Source organism: Rhinatrema bivittatum, chromosome 4, assembly GCF_901001135.1.
Source record: "Rhinatrema bivittatum chromosome 4, aRhiBiv1.1, whole genome shotgun sequence".
Classification (NCBI taxonomy): domain Eukaryota; kingdom Metazoa; phylum Chordata; class Amphibia; order Gymnophiona; family Rhinatrematidae; genus Rhinatrema; species Rhinatrema bivittatum.
Window position 1 is genome coordinate 105858349 of NC_042618.1, and position 20230 is coordinate 105878578.

The 20230-nt window shown below is 45.9% G+C and overlaps 1 protein-coding gene across 1 annotated transcript in view; it reads right to left on the minus strand.

Annotated features, from left to right (window-relative positions):
- Window positions 1-4645: 4645 nt before the first annotated feature.
- Window positions 4646-20230, minus strand: part of NDUFAF1 (NADH:ubiquinone oxidoreductase complex assembly factor 1) — a 37066-nt gene continuing 21481 nt past the window's right edge. Inside the window, exons 4-5 of the mRNA XM_029598615.1 lie at window positions 5231-5305; window positions 4646-5044 (exon numbers count right to left, since the gene is read on the minus strand). Coding sequence (XP_029454475.1) covers window positions 4910-5044; window positions 5231-5305 — 210 coding nt within the window. The 3' untranslated portion in view covers window positions 4646-4909. The remainder of the gene's footprint in view (window positions 5045-5230; window positions 5306-20230) is intronic.

The following is a 20230-nucleotide window of genomic DNA, read 5'->3' on the forward strand; positions in this document are numbered from 1 at the left end:
TCTAGGGTCGGAGACTGCTGTAAACGGCTCTTGGTTAAGTTTACCACCCAGCCTAGCTCCTGAAACAAAGAAATCATCTTGTGAGACACCAAATGACTCTCTTCCGCATCCTTGGCTCAACTCAACCAATCATCCATATATGGATGGAATAAAATACCCTCCTTGCATAGAGACGCTACTACCACCACCATGACCTTGGAGAAGGTTCTGGGCACAGTTGTGAACCCAAAGGGCAGGGCCTGAAATTAATAATGATGTACCAGAACAGCGAAACGTAGGAAACAATTTCCTGTCGAATGGGAAAATGCAAATAGGTCTCCATCAGATCAAGCACAAATTCCTCTTTTTGTACTGCCTCAGTTATGGAGCACAGTTTCCATCATGAAGTGTGTCACATGTAAATGCCAATCAATTCCCATCAGATCTAAGATGGATCAAAAAGACCCCTCTTCCTTCTTGGGAATGACAAAATAAATGGAATAGCACCCCATATTTTCTTGCGATATGGGAACTGGAATTATGGTCTTCAGATCTATTGGCCTTCTTAATGTAGCCACTCTCTTCAATAAAGCATTGAAGGGAGAGACCATAAACGCATCTGGAGGAATTCAGAGAAACTCTAGAACATAACCATCCCTTACCACCTCCAAGATCCACTAGTCCGTCAAAATCTGGGCCCACCTCTGATAAAAATGAGATAAGATACGGCCTATTTCCCAAGTCAGTAGGTGAGCCCCCACACCTTCATTGCAAAGATAGAGATATCCAATCTCAGAGCCCACATCCTTATTAGGCTTCTTAGGCCAAAAGGACTGAGATCTTCCAAAGAGATGACACTTGAATAGTTGCTCCTCTGTAAGGATGAAACAGACGGGAATCCCTGCAGCGACCTCTTGCCCCAAAAGAACATGACCATTTTCCTGTCCTCCAGCAATCAAGGAATCTTGGATTCACCCCATCTATTCGCCCTCTTCTCCAGCTCATTTCTGAATAAGAGATAACCTTAAAGGGTAACCTTGTGAGAGTGGATTTGAAAATAGTGTCTGACGACTAGTTTCGCGGCCACAACTGGTGCCTAGCCGTTAAGAAGGAAACCACCCCTCTAGCAGTCATCTGAAACAAGTCACAGCCTGCATCAGCTAAGAGCGTGGCTCCCAGTTCCATCACTGACCCACTACTAGACTCTGCTCCTTGGGTCTCCTAAGAAACACGCAAATCAGCCCGAGACACCAGGCAGCAGCAAGAAACAATTTGCAAATTCATTGCCATGGCCTCAAAAACCTGTTTAAGGATGGCTTCCATCTTCCTATCCTGAGCATCCTTTAGAGCTGCCCTTCAACTGGTATGGTGGTTTGCTTAGTAACAGCCACACCAAGGCATCAACCTTCAGGAATCACAAATATTCCCTTGCCTTCAGATCCAAGGGGTACAAACTCACCCAAGGGTGCCCCCCCTTTAAAGTTTGCCTCCTGCACATTCCACTTGATTTCAATTAACGCTTGAATTGGCTCCAGGAGGGGAAAGAAACAGGACACTTTGCATAAAATGGCCAATATGGGATCTTTCTTTTGTGAGCCCGCACTGTCACCCATCTACTCCTACCATCTTCAGGGTCTGCGTCAGACCTGGCAACTTGTCTCTATGAGAAAAAAAAAAGTTTGATGTGGCTCCAATTCAGATGGAATTTATCCCTCTTCCAGAGGTGAGAAAGCCAAGTTCCCATCAGAAACATCTGACATGTTATGAAATTGCACTCCCCTGAACATCTCCAAGGGCAGCCTCCCTGCTGCACGTGCCTGAAGTGGATGGTAAGGAAGCAGCTTGAGAATGCAACCCCCTTAGCGGGTTGCTTTACCTCCACTGGATGCCCCTGCAAAAAACTCTGCAAGCCTTGGAAAAATTCCACCCAAGACATGGAGGATGGATCCATACTGGAGCCCATAAGCCCAAACATGGTACTTTCCGACCCATCCCCTGGGGATGTCTCTGCCATTGATATCAAGGAGAGAGGGGGAATTATCCACCATGTCACCTCCTGCGTCTCTCCCCTTCAGATCCACCATAGACAGAGGGGAGATCCAGGCATCTATAAAATCTGTAATAGGAAAATCTCAAGTGTCTATTCAGCGCAGACACAGCAAGAACGATGGCTGAATTGCCCTTATCTGTCAAGCAGTAAGGCACTTAGACTTTTTTTTATCCCCGGCACTATTATTCTTCCTTAACTCGGCTTTACATGTGCACATCAACTGCGCCCAGGCATATCTGTGCAAATACACGCTCACATCTAGGGCACAGCTTTACACACACAAGTACCTGCATCTGTGCGTGCCCACATCAAGACACCACCATACAGCGACAACACATGCATATGCCTGAGCATGCAGGGAAAATAAACTGACGTCAAGGCCAATCACACAGTTGAATGAACAGAGCCTAAGATGCAGTGCCTAGCAAAAGATGCTAATCTGCCACTTGCACTTTTAAGGCCCCAGAGACGTGAGAGGGAAAAGGGAAACGCTGAGGGTAAATGAGACCCGGTAAGGAGAAAGATGGAGCCTAAACTTCCCTCATAACTCTCTTGTACCTGGGCTCAGCCATTCCTGGCTGAGAGGACGATCAGGTTTCTGGCTGCAGAGGGAGAGAGCACAAGCCTTCACCAAGTACTCCCTCATCCTCTTTTTTTTTAAATCTACATCTGGAAGCCTAACCAGGTGTAAAGTACTCAACTGAGGGAGGGACCAATAAGTGCCTCCTCAGAAGTTCAAAGTCTGCATTCAATTCTTCTCCTAATCTTCTAGGTTTTGTTTTTGGGTTTTTTTTTTTATTTTATTTTACACAAGCAAGCTCCACAAGGGCACTCCATGTCCACCATCTGCTGGAGATGGAGAATACTGGCAGGCTTATGTCAGGGCAGGGTAATATATCAGTGAGTCAGTTTTACTCCATCTCCATCTGCTGTTGGAGTGCATAACCCACTGGTGTGGATTGACGTGCCTGAATGCTGAGGAAGTCATTTCTTATGTTTAGTAGCCATATGTCACAAAAGGTGGATGGGGCACTATCAGAAGCCCTCATTCTTCCATAGCTCCTGCTACAAGAGAATCCTCTGGCTTTGGGAATGCAGGTATGGGGTGAGAGAGGGAAGGCTCTCCTCACTCATCTGCCTCGTGTAGTTTGTGTTCAAGAATCTAAGGTCCAACTGTCAAAGGGATAAATACAATACAAACTTCAGTGGCCTTCCACAACACCAAATGACATCTGCACAGCTGCAATTTGGTCAGCAGTTCATTACTTGCATATTCGTCTGTCTAGACTAGTATTTCCCACCCCTCTTCTGGAGGTAGACCTAGCCAGATTTTCAAGACTGTCACAATGAATATGTATGAGAGAGATTTGTATATCTTGTGTCTCAAACGTATGCAAATCTTTCATGCATATTCATTATGGATATCCTGAAAAGCTGACTGCTTAGGTGTGCCAGCAGGAGCGGATTGGGAAACATTGGTTTAGACAATCTCAAGAAGTGACAATAGCTTTGATCAAGCAGGTTTTGTGCATCCTGTTCAGCCAGCAGTTCACTCTCCATAGAGATTCAGGTTGCTTATTCAGCAAGTACTCAATTTGGGACTCCATGTGTGTCAGTTAATTCACCCTGCTTGTCATTGGAGAAAACAAGTTTGCTTATTATAAACTAGGTTTGCTGTAGACAGCAGGATGAATTAGCAATGCTCAATACCCACCTGCCTCCCTGAAGAGTCAACATCTTAGTTAATGCCCAAGCAGGCCTGACTGTAGAAGGGCATGTCAAAGTTCACTATTCGAACCATGACTGCAACAGTGGCTTAACAGCAGCCTCTAGTGAGAAGATTTGCAAAGACATGACATAGACCTCTGCCTACACAATCACTTCCAATTGTTTTGATGGATAGACTCCCAATATGATAGCAAGTTTGGCTAGTCTATCCTCCAAGGCCTCTGAGGTATAGAATTCAATCCCATTGTCCTTTGGCCTATTTGTATTTTTTTGGGTTAATAATAATAATTTGTCTCTCTTAACATGTTCATCATTGATTAGTAGTTTATTATTGTTATTCCTTTTTATGTTGGAAGGCAACCCTTAACTACTGTGGCTGATTTATCCTTTTTGGCTACAGCAAAAACAAAATTTGCTCACCTATAACAAATGAATCAGCCATGATTCTTTCCCTACTCCCTTTAGAGCTGGTTTTCTAAGCTATGTGATTAGCTAGACAGAAGTTCCAAACATGCCCATGACAAGTCTAGATTTTCCCCACAGTTATAGCTTTGTAGGTATACATCAGATAACTTCCAATTATGTATGGCTGCTTACTATGTTGTCCACAGAGAACAACAGGTAACCACATCTTTTCCATAGATGCAATCCAGCAAGGGTAGGAAGCCATCTTGTGGAAGGTGACCATTCAGAGCTACTAGAAAAATACATAAAGAACCTGGTGGTGGTTCAGTCACCATCCTCTATTCTAAAAGGATGAAGTCCAGACAATGAAACAGCAGATCCTCATGGGGAATACCATCCATAACACTACACAATTATCATTTGGCGCAAATGCCCATAATGGAAAATGTGTCAAAGCATTATCAGTCAAAAAGAAATATATCATGTATTTTTTGAAGATTTTATTTTAGAACATAGGATTGATGCTTGGGTAGGGTTTATTTCCTATTAAGCCATAAAAGGGAACACAGAACTATGACCAGCGACATATTGTTGGTTGCATTATAGAATGTGGTTATGCTATGCTTTATTGTAAAGTATACAAGATTTACCTGGCATAAATATTAGCTATAGCCACACAAACTAAATGCTGTAGTCAGAGTATAAACCATAAACCTTGTACTACTGAAGAGAGAAACCAGTTCAACATTATGGGTTCTTTCGGTATTGCTCATATGCAAATTCTTCTGTGTGTGTTCTATCATTGTACACTCCAATAAAATCGATCTCCAGCTGGAATGGGCCATCTGCTTTATCCCCTAATGTGAACCCAATCGTATTAACCTACAAGCAGAACACATGAATTACTCAAAATGTTTAAAGCAATAAAGTAACTAATTTTCTCCACAGACACCAATTGGGGGGGTGGGGGGGAAGGAACATTAATGCAAATTCAAGGAACAGTTCTCACTATCCATTCTTCTGGAGCTATCTATTCAGTTAATCTAAACGCATAGGAGAGAGACTCACCTTATCTAGCCAAACTGGAAATTGGCTATCTTGGATTCGCCCCCGACTGGACAGAAAGAACTTTGAGAAGGGAATCTGGAAATAAATGTATAAATTATTTTTTTTAAATGTTCTACAGTCAGATTAACTTAGTTGGAGAAATTCTCCATCAACGAGCAGGGCTGAATTAGCCATGACATGAGGGTGTCATCATCCAATGGCACCAAGTGGACCTCTCTCTCAACTCAGAAGTTTTACTACTGAACATGTGCATGTTTCCTTATAAGCTCCTCAATCAGGCAAACAATTTCCCTCTGAGTCCATGCCCCCCCCCCACCTTCGTCCTCAGAATGGTGCTGGTCAACTCAGACCTTCCCCAAGACATCCAAGGTCTCCACCTTGATCACTATTACCTCCATCAGGGTTATAGGTTGGCATCCTTCCACCATTCAATTTCAATGAGAGAGATAAAAGATTAGTGGGAATCCCCCTACCTGATTTGCTGGAACATTTTTACCCATCAGAAGACCTCTTTTACACAAGTTGGGGAAGGCAATCAAAATCTACATCCGGAGGCATAAGGACCCACACAGCTTGCTTTAGATCATGAAAACCCCTTTCAAAATTAACAGTAATGTTAATTTTGTACCGTTGATAAATTGTCATACAAAACTGATTAGTTTACTTAAACTTATAGCTTATTGCACTTTATTGTTACCGTACTATGATGGCACATGTTCAAGTTGTAAGCTATACCACTCATAATTATCGTGCCTATATGTAAACAGTTGTGATGGTTCTCCAACTTAACGACGGCATAGAAGAGTTTTTAAATAAATAAATAAATAAAAAATAAATAAATTGTCTGTCATCCCTGTACATCAGATTCTTTAATACCTACAAATGAGAAAGTGGGACTATCCAGTCTCCTGTACGCCAGCAGCCATGAAACTGGATCTCAAATATAGACTATATAACAGGCTCCTAGTTTCAGTGAGGTCCAGCTACTCCACCAGTCAGTGGTGGTGAAGTCTACTCTAAAGCAGGCTAAGAAAACTCGAAATGTTTTCAACATTCCCCAGGTTAAGACCCCAGGTGCTGGACAACTTAGGAAAGAGCGTCTTCCAGAATTTGATGAACAGCTGCATCGTGGCACATCAATTTTATATAATGCAATACTTGTATGACTGCATCAAAAAGTTAGAGCCCTCTGTGAAGTCCCAGAACAGACAAAGGTTATTGTCAGGGTCTCTTGGACACAGTAGAGTGCAAGACACACTTCATCTGGTCAGTATACCAATCTTTTGTCATGGCCAACAAATTTTCTGCAGTAGCCATTGGGGCACATCGAATGGCCTGGTTAACAGCAAGCGTCTGCAGGAAGATTTCCATGACAAGTTGGCCAATGTCCCATGCTCTCTTTGGGGACAAAGAGAATCTGTACCCAGATTAAAAAAAAAAAACCAACAACTTGTGGTTATCTAGTCCCTTTCGGTAAAGCACCAACCTTCTGTCTCTAGGTGTTCTTACTCCTTGTTAAGTGGGCCATTTTTCAGAGACACACCTTCTGTCAATTTCAATGATATCACACCCCACCTATTCTGCCCCAAAAGCAGCGTCTGGTTAGAGGATGCACACATGAGAGAGGCATCAACCTAAGGCACCAGAGTAGTCTCAATCTAAACTAGAATCTAGTTTTTGATGTTCAAATCTCAGGCCTTGACTTTTCCCAGTGGCGGGGAAAGGGAGGAAGCATCCAGTTATTCCTCTAGGAATGGAATAAGAGCCTCAATGATCATTTGGACTCTGGAATTGAAGAGTCTGGTTCCTGTTTGCATTTCTCCCATCTTCCAACACTGCACCAATGTTTGGCCTTCAATCTGGATTGGTCTCATTCAGCTCTACTTCATCTCAAGGTAGAGTCTCTTCTCAGGCAAAGGTCCACAGAACCTGTCCCTCCTAAAAAATGTGGCAAGGGTTTCTATTTCTATTTTCTTATTCACAAGATGTCAGGGGATTAAGACTAATCCTGGATTTGTGAACACCTAACAGAGGGCTATTACGGGAGAAGTTCAAAATTAATGACCTCCATACCATTCTACCTGGTGGAAGACTGGATGTATGCTCTGGATCTGAAGGAAACACACCATCTGCTATAATTCTCAACACAATAGGCTACTAATGGAGCTGTCATTGTCAGAGTGTTAAGCTGAGTGGAAACTGATTTTTTTCTGGATCTGAAAGATACATATATTCACATCCATCCAGCCCACTAGAAATCTCAGATTTACAGAAGAGGGAACATACTACCAAATATGAGGTCCTGACTTTCAGTGGCCCCACGTCGTCACAAAATGCTTGGCAGTAGCAGCAGCATATCTTCATCACAGAGGGATATATGTCTCTTCTAATACTTGGAAAACTGGCTAGTGACTTAGACCATCACAGGCGGGGATGTTACTCTTTGAAGGCCAAAAAGAACACTCAACCACTCAAATTTTGATATTGAAAAAGGCAGAAGGCTTAATTGATAAGGACCATCATAATAATTTTTTTTTAAAAAAGCTTTCCCGGACACCGACTAATTCTATTCAGCCAGATTCTACCACTTCCACATGTAAAAATGTTATTACTAATGTAAATACCTATACCTAATGTTATTCTCTCCCTTTTCTTCTCTCCTCCCAGTTCTATTACCTTGTTATTTGTAACTGCTTCCTTCTACACAAATAGGTTATTGAATTGTTCACTGTACACCCCTGTTATATGTAAACCGGCATGATGTGTTTGCAACATGAATGCCGGTATATAAAAATTTTAAATAAATAAATAAAAATAAATAAAATAAATAACACCAGAGCAGTTAGTTAAATACTTTTCTCCACTAGAACGACATATATAATCGGTCCAAGAGTTATTTATAAGATGTTATCCATTGCTAATTAAACAAGGACTAGGGGGGCATACCATGAAGATAGCAAGTAGCACATTTAAAACTAATTGGAGAAAGTTATTTTTCACTCAGTACACAAATTAAGCTCTGGAATTCGTTGCTAGAGGATGTGGTTAAGGCAGTAAGTGTTGCTGGGTTTAAAAAAGGTTTGGATAGGTTCCTGGAGGAGAAGTCCACAAACGACCAATCAATAGAGAATAGACACTGCTTGTTGTCAGCATTAGTAGCATGAGATCTATTTAATGTTTGGGTACTTGCCAGGTAGTTGTGACTTGGACTAGCCACTGTTGGAGACAGGATACTGGGCTTGATGGACCCTTGGTCTGACTCAGTATGGCATCTCTTATGTTCTTAGGCCACCACACCATGGCATTGTCTGAAAAAACCCTAATTGATTTCCTCCTTAATGGCAAAAAAATGTTGCAGAGCCAGCTTGATGGCTTGTTTCCAATCTGTTTATTGAATAAGATAGCTCCTCCTCTCTTGACCAGTGCCCTGGACTAACTGGCCTTGGCAATGTGCATCCTATCCCTTTAGGCTGGTATCTGTGGTAAATACTACCCAGTAGAAGCTTCTAGGAGGGTTGAGCCCATCAGTTCAGGCTGTTCTTTACCCTTGAGGGGGACCCAAAGGTGGTGCTGTTTCTTCTGAGAGATGGTCAGCCAGCGTGACTGCACAGCCTGCATTGATGCCATAAGCCCTAGAAGGTGGAGATAGTACCATACTCTGGGCGCCTCCTGAGCCTAACACACTAGCAATTCATCTATTAATTTGTGCACTTGGGCTGTCAAAAACACCCACTCTTGCTTTGTATCAAAAGTGGGCTCCTAGGAATTACAGTGTGTGACAGTTCTAAACTGCTCTTTGAGAAATTCACTTCCCAACATAAATGCTGAAAGTGGTGGAGTACTGTTTAAGAGGTCTGACTATTCTCCTGAATTGATTGACTTCTTATAAGCCAGTCATTTAGATATGTGTGTACTATAATGCCCTGCATATATAGGGCTGCTGCTACCACCACCAAAACCTTGGACAACAACCTGGGGGCTGTTGCCACACCATAAACAGCACTTAAACCAGAAAATGCTCTCTCAATACATAGAACCTCAATAGGTTCTGACGGGGCTGCCAGATGGGAATATGGAAGTAAGCTTCCATTAGGTCCAGGGGTGCTAAGTATTCTCCTGGCCTTTCTGATGCTGTCACCAATTGCAGCGTTTCCCTCTGGAAGTGGGGGATGTGTAGGTAGCTGTTGACCCTTTTAGGTCAAACACTGGGTGGAAAGATCTGGGGGGTTTTCTTCCCCGAACCATTATATATATATAATGGCAGCAGTGGATAGATTTTACTTAGAAATTTCCCCTTTTAGCCCAACTTCTGGGGTATCCCATATGATAAGGACCATAAACCTAAAGGGGAATGCCTTTGGTGGCTTCCTAATTCCCTGGAGGATAGGATGGTCTTTGACTGGGTCATCTACAGGAGTAACTGATATCCCTAGGGCGGCTACTTCACTGGAAATGAGGGCTGCCAGCTCCTCTTTCCAGAGTACACATACCTTGGTGGCATCATCTTCATCCGACAAAAACCACCCCGCCAAAGGATCCTCTGAGGAGTTATGGGATAAATCTCCCCCAGACTGACTATATATATATATATATATATATATATAGTCAAAGAACCACTAACAAAATTACAGAACCTACAAGCAATTTATATATATATATATATATATATATATATATATATATATATATATATTGCTTGTAGGTTCTGTAATTTTGTTAGTGGTTCTTTGACTATTTTTCTTTTGAGAGGAGACCATATATATATATATATATATATATATATATATAAATTGCTTGTAGGTTCTGTAATTTTGTTAGTGGTTCTTTGACTATTTTTCTTTTGAGAGAGGAGACCATAAAAGGCCCCTGGGACTGTTTTTGTTTTTTTAATTCAAGAACATAGTCCCTTCGAACGATGTCCAAGATGCATCGATCTGAGGAGATTCAGATCCACTCTCAGTAGTGCCTCAGCAGGCATCCCCCTACTAAGGTAAACAGCTGAGAATCATTGGGCTGACTCTACCTTCGTTCTCCTTGCCCCACTAAAGGGCTAGCTCCTGCTTTGTATGTCTTGGGCTTACCTCTGTAGCAGTCTCAGAAGCACTGAAATTTGAGACTGTGTAATCCTGCATGGTTTTTATGTTCAGGAAGCCTCTGGGGTTTTGAGTCCTCCAGATCCTTCAGTAGCTTTTCTAGATCATCTCCGAAGAGAATTGCCTTTGAAAGGCAATTTACACAGGTGAGAGTTGGATGCCAAATCTGCTGCCCAATTGCATGGCCATAACCCCTAAATCCTGGAGAGCAGTCTTAACAGCGTCAGCCAGTAATGCTAAGACTGATTCTAGACAGAATGACTCTGGGCTGTCTGGGAGCTATTAAAACCAAGCTGTGCAGCTCAGACCATGTAAAAGCCTCTGCAAATGGAGGCTTGCAGCACCATTGCATTTGTTGTAAAGGCCTGTTTGAGGATTGCCTATTTTCCTTTCTTGAGGGTCTTTCAGTACTGAAATCCCTTCTACCAGAATGGTGCTCATGCGTGTAAACTGCTGAGACCAAAGTATTGACTGAAGAGATTGAGGAGGCCATTCCTCTCCCCCAGCAGCAGTGGATAGATTTTACTTAGAAATTTCCCCTTTTAGCCCAACTTCTGGGGTATCCCATATGATAAGGACCATAAACCTAAAGGGGAATGCCTTTGGTGGCTTCCTAATTCCCTGGAGGATAGGATGGTCTTTGACTGGGTCATCTACAGGAGTAACTGATATCCCTAGGGCGGCTACTTCACTGGAAATGAGGGCTGCCAGCTCCTCTTTCCAGAGTACACATACCTTGGTGGCATCATCTTCATCCGACAAAAACCACCCCGCCAAAGGATCCTCTGAGGAGTTATGGGATAAATCTCCCCCAGACTGACACTTCTCCTAGAAGCACTGGAGCTTGAATGCTCCCTAGAAGAGGGCTCTGGGCTTTTCAGTGGCCTCTTGACTGCTACCCTTAGGAGGCACATGTCATCCCTTAGGCTTAGGGCATCACAAGTACTGGCAAGTATAGGACCCTGCATGGCTAGATATGCTTTGTGCATTGCCAAGGGAGCAAAGATTTCATGCCAGAGATCCTTATGGCTCCCCTAGGCCTTTGAGAGGGGCAAGCCTCTCCCATATCCCATACTGGGGATGCCCCTAACATGCCTGTAGAAGGAGGATGAGGATTAATTTCCCTGATGGGCCAGGGCTGTTTAGCCCCTGCGGTAATTGTCCTGGTACAATCACTGATTGATTGCTCTTCCCTAGCTTGAGCGTCTTAACTACTGTCTTCCCTCCCCAGGCTCCCTGGTCAGGTCTCCTTCACAGACCGGCCAGAAGCAGCCCACAATCATGCCGATACAGTACAGTGCGCTCCGACTGGACGCTCGTTTGACGCACTAGCTTTACCCCTTATTCAGTAAGGGGTAATAGCGCGTCGAAAACGCGCATCCAACCCCCCCCCCCCCCCCGAACCTAATAGCGCTTGGAACATGCAAATGCATGTTGATGGCCCTATTAGGTATTCCCACGTGATACAGTAAGTAAAATGTGTAGCCAAGCTGCACATTTTTCTTTAAGAAATTAGCGCCTGCTTTTCTGTGCACCCTCCGACTTAATATCATGGCACTTAAGTCAGAGGCCCCAAAAGTTAAAAAAAGTAAAAAAAAAAAAAAAATTTAAAATGGGCCCGTGGCTTGAAAACCGGACACTCAATTTTGCCGGCGTCAGGTTTCCGAACCCGTGGCTGTCAGCAGGCTTGAAAACAGACGCTGGCAAAATTGAGCGTCGGCTGTCAAACCCGCTGACAGCCGCTGCTCCTGTCCAGAAAGAGGTGCTAGGGACGTGCTAGTGTCCCTAGCGCCTCTTTTTGCCGCAGACCCTAATTTAAATAAATTAATTTACTGTACCGCACGCATATTCGAGTGTCCTGTGCGCATGCCCGCTCTCCCGCGATTTTTACTGTATCGGCCCGAATGTTGGGGACCTGCTTAGCCCTGCAGAGCACTTTCTCCCTCTATGCATGTCTGCAATGCCTCAAACAGCAAAGAAAAAGCTCACCACAGTTGTGTCTTGTTTAAACTTACGCTCCCCAAAGGTGAAAACATTTACTTGCTGCACACACAAACAGCAAACAAAGCAAGCCCCAGTACTGATTTTCCTCCCCAAGAAAATAAAATCCGAAAAACCACTACTCACTACCTCCAGGGAACCCCTGCTGGCTTTCTCCCTTTTTTTTGCTTTCACGAGAGACAGAGAGAAAGAGAGAGAGAGAAAGAGAGAGAGAGAGAGAGAGAGAAAGAGAGAAAGGGGGAGGAGTAGGGACAGAGAAAGGCCTTGTTTCCCCCCTCCCAATTTAAGGGCCACCAGGTTCCTATAGATCCAGGAAGTATTCCCTGGAGATTCCATAGACCCCCTAAGATTACTATAACCTTCCAGTGGCTTCAGCAGAGCAGGCACTCTGAGAATCCTCCCATTGGGAAAATCAACCCCTAGCAGCTGTTGTCTCAGGAGCAACAAGGACTCAAGCAGGCCAGGGCAGCACTCCAACTCTGGGAATTTAATGTCCTCTTCATATGCCTGTAGTTGCTGCAGAGAGGTACTACAGAATTGGACTGTGACCACACCCCTTTTATAGCCCATAGGGAGGTCATAAAAGAGGTTTGTCCTCTATTTTCAGCTGTCGAGAAGGAAAATCCCCCCCCCTCATCCCAACCATCCCCCTTCTTCCACCCCCCCCACCAACCCCTCTCCTCCCTCCCCACACTATCTCCCCGCCCCCTAAGCACACACCTTCTTCCCCTATCCTCCCTTCGCCCACCAAGTAATCAACCGCTCCCCCCCTCATAACGCCCCCCCCAGATGCTTTCTATAAATAATTCACCTGTATATAATGCCCTCTTTGTATATATCCTTCCATGCTATATCGCTTGTTAATTTGTACAGTGTACCCTTTTTTCTTCCCCCCACCTTCCCTGATACCCAGTTCGCCTATCAGTTCATTGTAAAGCCCAGTTGGCTACCTTATGTTATATGGAAACCGATATGATGTTCCCCGAACGAATGTCGGTATACAAGAATTGCAAATAAATAAATAATAACTGGCCTACCAGAAAGAAAAGGAAATTGAAAGTTTTGCTATGTTCTTCAAAGTAAATTCAGCTCTACTATAGATGCTTTTCTAATGCATTGGGATGCAGATCTGATGTATGCTTTTCTGCCATTTCTGCTGGTGGCAAAGTTAGTTCAAAAGATGCCCAAGGACCAGACAACTCATCCTCATCACACCAGCATGTCCTAGACAGGTGTGATTCTCCTATCTCATCAAGTTGTCAGTCCACCTACTAATCCCTCTTGGATCGGACACAGCCTATCGGAAAAGGAGAGTCATCTATCCCACCTGAACCTCCCCTACTTCAAACTGACAGCAGAAATGTTGAGCACACTTCAAATAAGTGCCATAGCCACTTCAACTGCACACCTACAAGCTGTCTTCCATTGAAGACATCTGCAAAGCTGCAACTTGACTGTCGTTTATATCCCACTACTGTCTGGACAATCTCTCAAGAAGTGCCAGTAACTCTGGGCAAAATTTTGCATAACCCGGTCACCCTGTAGTCTACTCTCCACAGGACAGCCAAGTTGCTTATTTACCTCTTGTCTTGCTAGACAACCCTCAGCTTGAGACTCCTTACGTGTCATGGTTAATTCAGCCCTGCTTGTTGATGGAGAAAGAGAGCTTGCTTACTGTAAATGGGGTTCGCTATAGACAGCACGCTGAATTAGACATGCTCAATATGCCCCCTTCCCTGGAAAGTGGACTACAAAGCTAAAGCTAAGTTCTGCAAAGGACTGAGGGGCTCAAAAGGCAGTGCACGCAGAAATTCCTGCATATGCTCAAGATATGGGTCCAATTCAGTACCATCAGATGATGATGTCACCCACATGTCATGGCTAATTTATCCTGTCTACAAAGAATCCCATTTACAGTAAAAAAAATATATTTTTTAAGACACAAGAAGGGATATGGGCAGCCAGGCTTCAGCAGATCACATGTACCTAATTGGTCAGCTAAAAGGAGTTATTCCTTTTAATTAAAGGATGTAGTTTCCAGGCCACAGCTAGCTGAGTACATGCTCAGCAGCTAGGGATGCACACTGCTTCCACTGATGTACAACCCAGACATTTATTTTAAAAAAAATTCTATCCTGCCTATCCTATGCATATTAAGTACATACCCAATAAAAAAAAAAAATCAATAAAACAAAATCCTATTACCAATCAAAAAAAATTAAAACAAACAAACGCAATCATGGAAGTTGCAAAAGATGCTCCAGACCCAGAGCCAATGCTCTGGGCAATAGACACAAAAGTGCATGATGTTTGCTCAGGAAAGATCCTAATAGGAAAACTAAACTCTCAGTTTCATATTTAGAAAATAAAGCATTCACATAATACAATGCACTCATAATTGGGCTAGATGATTTGTATGCTGAGACATTTTAGTATTGGTTTTATACGGTACTGTGCTATATTATAGAAATAGAGTCCCAATTTACACGCCAAAAAAAAAAAAAAAAAATCCTCTTCCAGCCCATGTAACTTTTGGGCATGTGATTTTGATCTCTAGCTATGAAAGCCAAGCTTCCCACTGATCTTGTAATGTGGAAAAAAATTGTAGCGCTGTTGGATTTATAAAATATGATAAATAATTGTTGATACATAATAGGGATGTGCAGAGGGACGCCATACATTGCATTCGGGATTCGTATTTGTCGGAGGGGCAGATACATTGCATTCGGCAAGGGGGACCCCCCCCCCGATACATTTATATGTTAATTTAATTTTAGCCGGGATGAATAAGAATTAACTACAACCCCACCCTCCTGACACCCCCAAGACTTACCCAAAACTCCCTGGTGGTCCAGCAGGGGGTCCGGGAGCCATCTGCATTCACACCCTCGGCTGCCGGTTTCAAAATGGCGCCGATAGCCTTTGACCTACTATGTCACAGGGGCTACCGGTGCCATTGGTCAGCCCCTGTCACATGGTAGGAGCAATGGATGGCCGACTGTCTGCCCCTATGACATAGTGAGGGCAAAGGCTATCGGCGCCATTTTGATTACTGGCAGCCGATGGTCAGAGCGCAGGAGGTCGCTCCTGGACCCCTGCGCGACTTTTGGCAAGTCTTGTGGGGGTCAGGAGGGTCCCCCAAGACTTGCCAAAAGCCCCTGGTGGTCCAGTGGGGGTCCGGGAGCGACCTCCTGCACTCGGGCCGTCGGCTGCCAGTAATCAAAATGGCGCCAATAGCCTTTGACCTACTATGTCACAGGGGCTACCAGTGCCATTGGTCAACTCCTGTCACATGGTAGGAGCACAGGGTATAATGAGCAAAAATTGTTTAAAGGTGTTTTGAAACACAAGTCATTTGTTTTTACAACAAAAATGTAAGGATTAATTAAAATGATTTAATAAGTTGGAGCAATGGTGGCAATTTTGTTATCTCTTACTCCACTAGGAGGGAAAAAATGGACATAAATTTATTCCCTGTTCAGAAAATACCCAAGAATGGAGAAATTACTTACCTGATAATTTAGTTTTCCTTAGTGTAGACAGATGGACTCAGGACCAATGGGTATAGTGTACTCCTGCTAGCAGTTGGAGACGGAGTCAGATTTCAATCTGACATCAGCCCCTAGTACATATACCCCTGCAGGAAGTGCAGCTCTTCAGTATTCTCCTCGAAAAGCATTGTGTGACTGACCGATTGATTAACTTAATAAATTGGTTAACTTGGATAACTTCATAACTTGGTTAAAGGTTAAAACTTGATTAACTTGATTCATTTGAACTGGTTGATTGACTATAGCTGGAGACCGCCAGTGTACTCAACCGGAAAGCATCGACACCCAGCAGGGTGGATGCCCTAGGTAAATGAAAACATGGCTTACCCTTGAATCATTTGAAAGACCATGCAAGACGGCAGCCAAGGGTGGGATGCTGAGTCCATCTGTCTACACTAAGGAAAACAAAATTATCAGGTAAGTAATTTCTCCATTTCCTAGCGTGTAGCAGATGGACTCAGGACCAATGGGATGTATAAAAGCTACTCCCGAACCGGGTGGGAGGCTGCCCATGACCCACTTAGTATTGCCCTTGCAAATGCCGTGTCCTCCTGAGCCTGAACGTCCAGACGGTAGAATCTGGAGAAGGTATGGATGGAGGACCATGTAGCCGCCCTGCAGATCTCGGCAGGTGACAGCATTCTCGTTTCTGCCCAGGATACTGCCTGGGTTCTGGTAGAATGGGCCTTGACCTGCAGAGGTGGTGGCTTGCCAGCTTCTACGTAGGCCGCCTTGATGACTTCCTTGATCCAGCGAGTAATGGTTGCCTGCGAGGCCGCTTCCCCTTGTCTCTTTCTGCTGTGAAGGACGAAAAGGTGGTCCGTTTTTCGTACGGGTTCAGACATTTCCAGGTATCTGGATAGGAGTCTGCCGATGTTGAGGTGGCGTAGGCTACAGACTTCTTCCGAATTCTTCAAGCCATTTGTCATTGGTAGTGAGATGGTCTGGTTAAGATGGAAGTGAGAGACCACTTTGGGGAGGAAGGACGGAACCGTGCATAGTTGGATGGACCCCGGGGTGAGTCTGAGGAATGGCTCACGGCAGGACAGTGCTTGTAGTTCCGATATGCGTCGGGCTGAACACACCGCCAGCAAAAACACAGTCTTTAAAAGGTTAACAGGCGGAAGGACAGGCCTCTGAGGGGTCTGAAGGCAGTTCCCGCTAGGAAGTCCAAAACGAGATTGAGATTCCACAGAGGTACCGGCCACTTTAGTGGTGGGCGAATGTGTTTGACTCCTCTCAGGAAGCGTGACACGTCCGGGTGAGAAGCTATGCTGTCCCCTCGCTCTTGGAGCCATAGCATGACAATGCGGCCCACCTGTACCTTGATGGTGTTGAGGGACAGACCCTTCTGTAGTCCGTTCTGTAAGAATTCCAGGATCACGGGAACTGTAAATGAGTGTGGCTTGATGTTGTGGTCTTCGCACCAGGCTTCAAATACTCTCCAGATCCTTATGTACGTTAGCGACGTGGAGAACTTGCGTGCTCGGAGGAGAGTGTCGATTACTGCCCCCGAGTATCCGCTCTCTCTCAGGCGAGCCTTCTCAATGGCCAGACCGTAAGAGAATTGAGCTAGGTCCTCGTGGAAGATCGGACCTTGTTGTAGCAGGTCCCTGTGTGGGGGCAGGGGTAGGGGGTTCCCTGCCAGCAGTCTTCTCATGTCTGCGTACCAGGGTCGTCTTGGCCAGTCCGGAGCCACCAGAAGAACTAGTCCCTTGTGTAGGTATATCTTGTGAATGATTGCGCCCAGTAGGGGCCACGGCAGGAAGGCGTATAGTAGGGTCCCCGGGGGCCAGGGCATCGATCCCTTGGGACTGCGATTCCCGCCTGGGGCTGAAGTATCTGGATACTTCTGCGTTGGATCTGCTTGCCAGAAGGTCCATGTCCGCTGTCCCCCACCGATCCACTATCATCTTGAAGGCTGTGGACGACAGCCTCCATTCTCCTGGGTCTAGACTTTCCCTGCTGAGTAAGTCTGCCATGATGTTGTCTTTCCCGGCGATGTGGACGGCGGAGATCTCCTGGAGGTTTGCTTCCGCCCACGCCATCAGGGGGGTCTATTTCTAGGGACACCTGTTGGCTTCTGGTTCCCCCCTGCCGGTTGATGTAGGCCACTGTCATGGCGTTGTCCGACATTACTCTGACCGCTTTGTTTCGAAGTCTGTGAGCGAACTGCAGGCAGGCTAGTATGACTGCCCGTGCTTCTAAGCGGTTGATGTTCCATCCCGCCTCTTCTGCGTTCCACTGCTCTTGGGCAGTTAGCTCCTCGCAGTGTGCTCCCCATCCTCGTAGATTGGCATCTGTGGTGAGTAGGGTCCAGGTTGGGGAGGATAGTCTTGATCCCCGGCTTATGTAGCTGGCCTGCAGCCACCACCATAGCTGGGTCCGAACTCTGCCCGGGAGTAGACGACGTACGGTGTAGTTCTGGGACCGTGGGTTTCACCGTGATAGGAGTGAGCGCTGTAGGGGCCTCATGTGGGCTCGCGCCCATGGCACAACTTCCAGTGTGGATGCCATCAGCCCGAGGACTTGCAGGTAATCCCATGCTGTGGGACGAGGATCGTTCAGCAAGGTTTACAGCCGGTTCCACAATTTTGATCTCCTTGTGGGGGTCAGGCTGACCTTGTCCTCTTTGGTGTCGAATCGGACTCCTAGGTATTCCAGCGACTGTGAGGGCTGTAGGGAACTTTCGTTTGTTTTGACTACCCATCCTAGGCTTTCCAGTAGTTATGTCTCTGCTGGTTGCTTGGCGGCTTTCCTCCGGTGACTTTGCTCTGATCAGCCAATCATCCAGGTAAGGGTGAATGAGGATTCCTTCCTTCCACAGTGTTGCCGCCACCACCACTATTACCTTGGTGAACGTCCTGGGTGCTGTGGCTAACCCGAAGGGTAGTGCCCGGAACTGGTAGTGACGGTTCAGGACTTTGAAGCGTAGGTAGCGCTGATGTTCCTGATGAATGGGGATGTGCAGGTAGGCCTCCGTAAGATCCAGGGATGTGAGAAACTCTCCTGGTTCTATCGCCCTTATAACGGATCGTAGGGTTTCCATGCAGAAGCGAGGGATCCTGAGGTGGCGGTTGACTGACTTGAGGTCCAGGATGGGCCTGAATGTTCCCACTTTCTTGGGAATGATAAAATAAATGGAATAATGGCCAGTATTTAATTCCTGTGGAGGCACTGGGGTTATGGCCTCGAGGGCCAGTAGTCTGGACAGTGTAGCTTCCACTGCCGCCCTCTTGGAGGGGTCGTGGCAGGGGGACTCCACAAACTTGTCCGGAGGGGTTCGTAGGAAATCCAGGTAGCACCCCTCCCGAATGATGGCTAGGACCCACTTGTCCGAGGTTATTTCGACCCATCTGCGGTAAAATAGGGCTAGTCTGCCCCCTATGGCTTCTTCCCTTGGATGGGTCGGCTGAATCTCATTGTGGGGTGCGGCTGGGGCCCGTACCCGAGCTGGCTCCCCTCTTGTTGTGCTTGGTCCGAAAGGACTGGTTCCTGCCCGTAGGGTGGGGCGCTTGATACTTGCTCCTGTAAGGATTGAAGCGCTGTGAATTTCTGCCCCTGGAGGACCTGGGGAAGGGACCCTGGTTTCTCTTCGTCTTATCTTCCGGTAGTCGTGGCAATGGGCACTCGCCCCATTTGTTGGCCAGTTTCTCTAGTTCGCGGCTGAACAGGAGGGATCCTTTTGGAAGATGCATCAGCTGACCAGCTTCAGAGCCAGGAGTTGCCTCCTGGCAGCCACCACAGATGACACTCCTCTGGCCGCTGTGCCCACTAGGTTGGAGGCAGCGTCCGCTAGGAATGATACTGCTGGTTCCATGTCTGCTCCTGGGGTGTTGTTCCCGGTTTGTGATAAGCAGGCACGTGTCACCATGGTGCAGCAGGCTGCAATTTGTAGAGACATAGCGGCAATGTCAAATGACTGTTTGAGGATGGACTCCAGACGTCGGTCATGTGCATCCTTGAGCGCAGCTCCTCCCTCCACTGGGATAGTGGTGCGCTTAGAGACCACGCAGATCATGGCATCCACTCTTGGGCATGCAAGAAGATCTTTGGTTGCTGGGTCCAGGGGGTACAGGGCTGCCAAGGCTCGTCCCCCTTTGAATGCGGACTCCGGAGCATTCCATTCCAGGTCAATCAGCTGTTGCGCTGCTTGTAACAGAGGGAAGTGGCGAGAAGTCTGTCGAAGACCCTCCAGCAGGGGGTTCGGTTTAGGTTCCCCCGAAGTGCCTGGGATAGCGAGCTCCGTCAGACATTGATTGACCAGGTCCGGGAGCTCGTCCTTTGTGAAGAAGCTTCTCATGGTTCGGTGAGGCTTTGTCCCCAGGGGGAGCTCCCCTTCTTCTAGGGGTTCG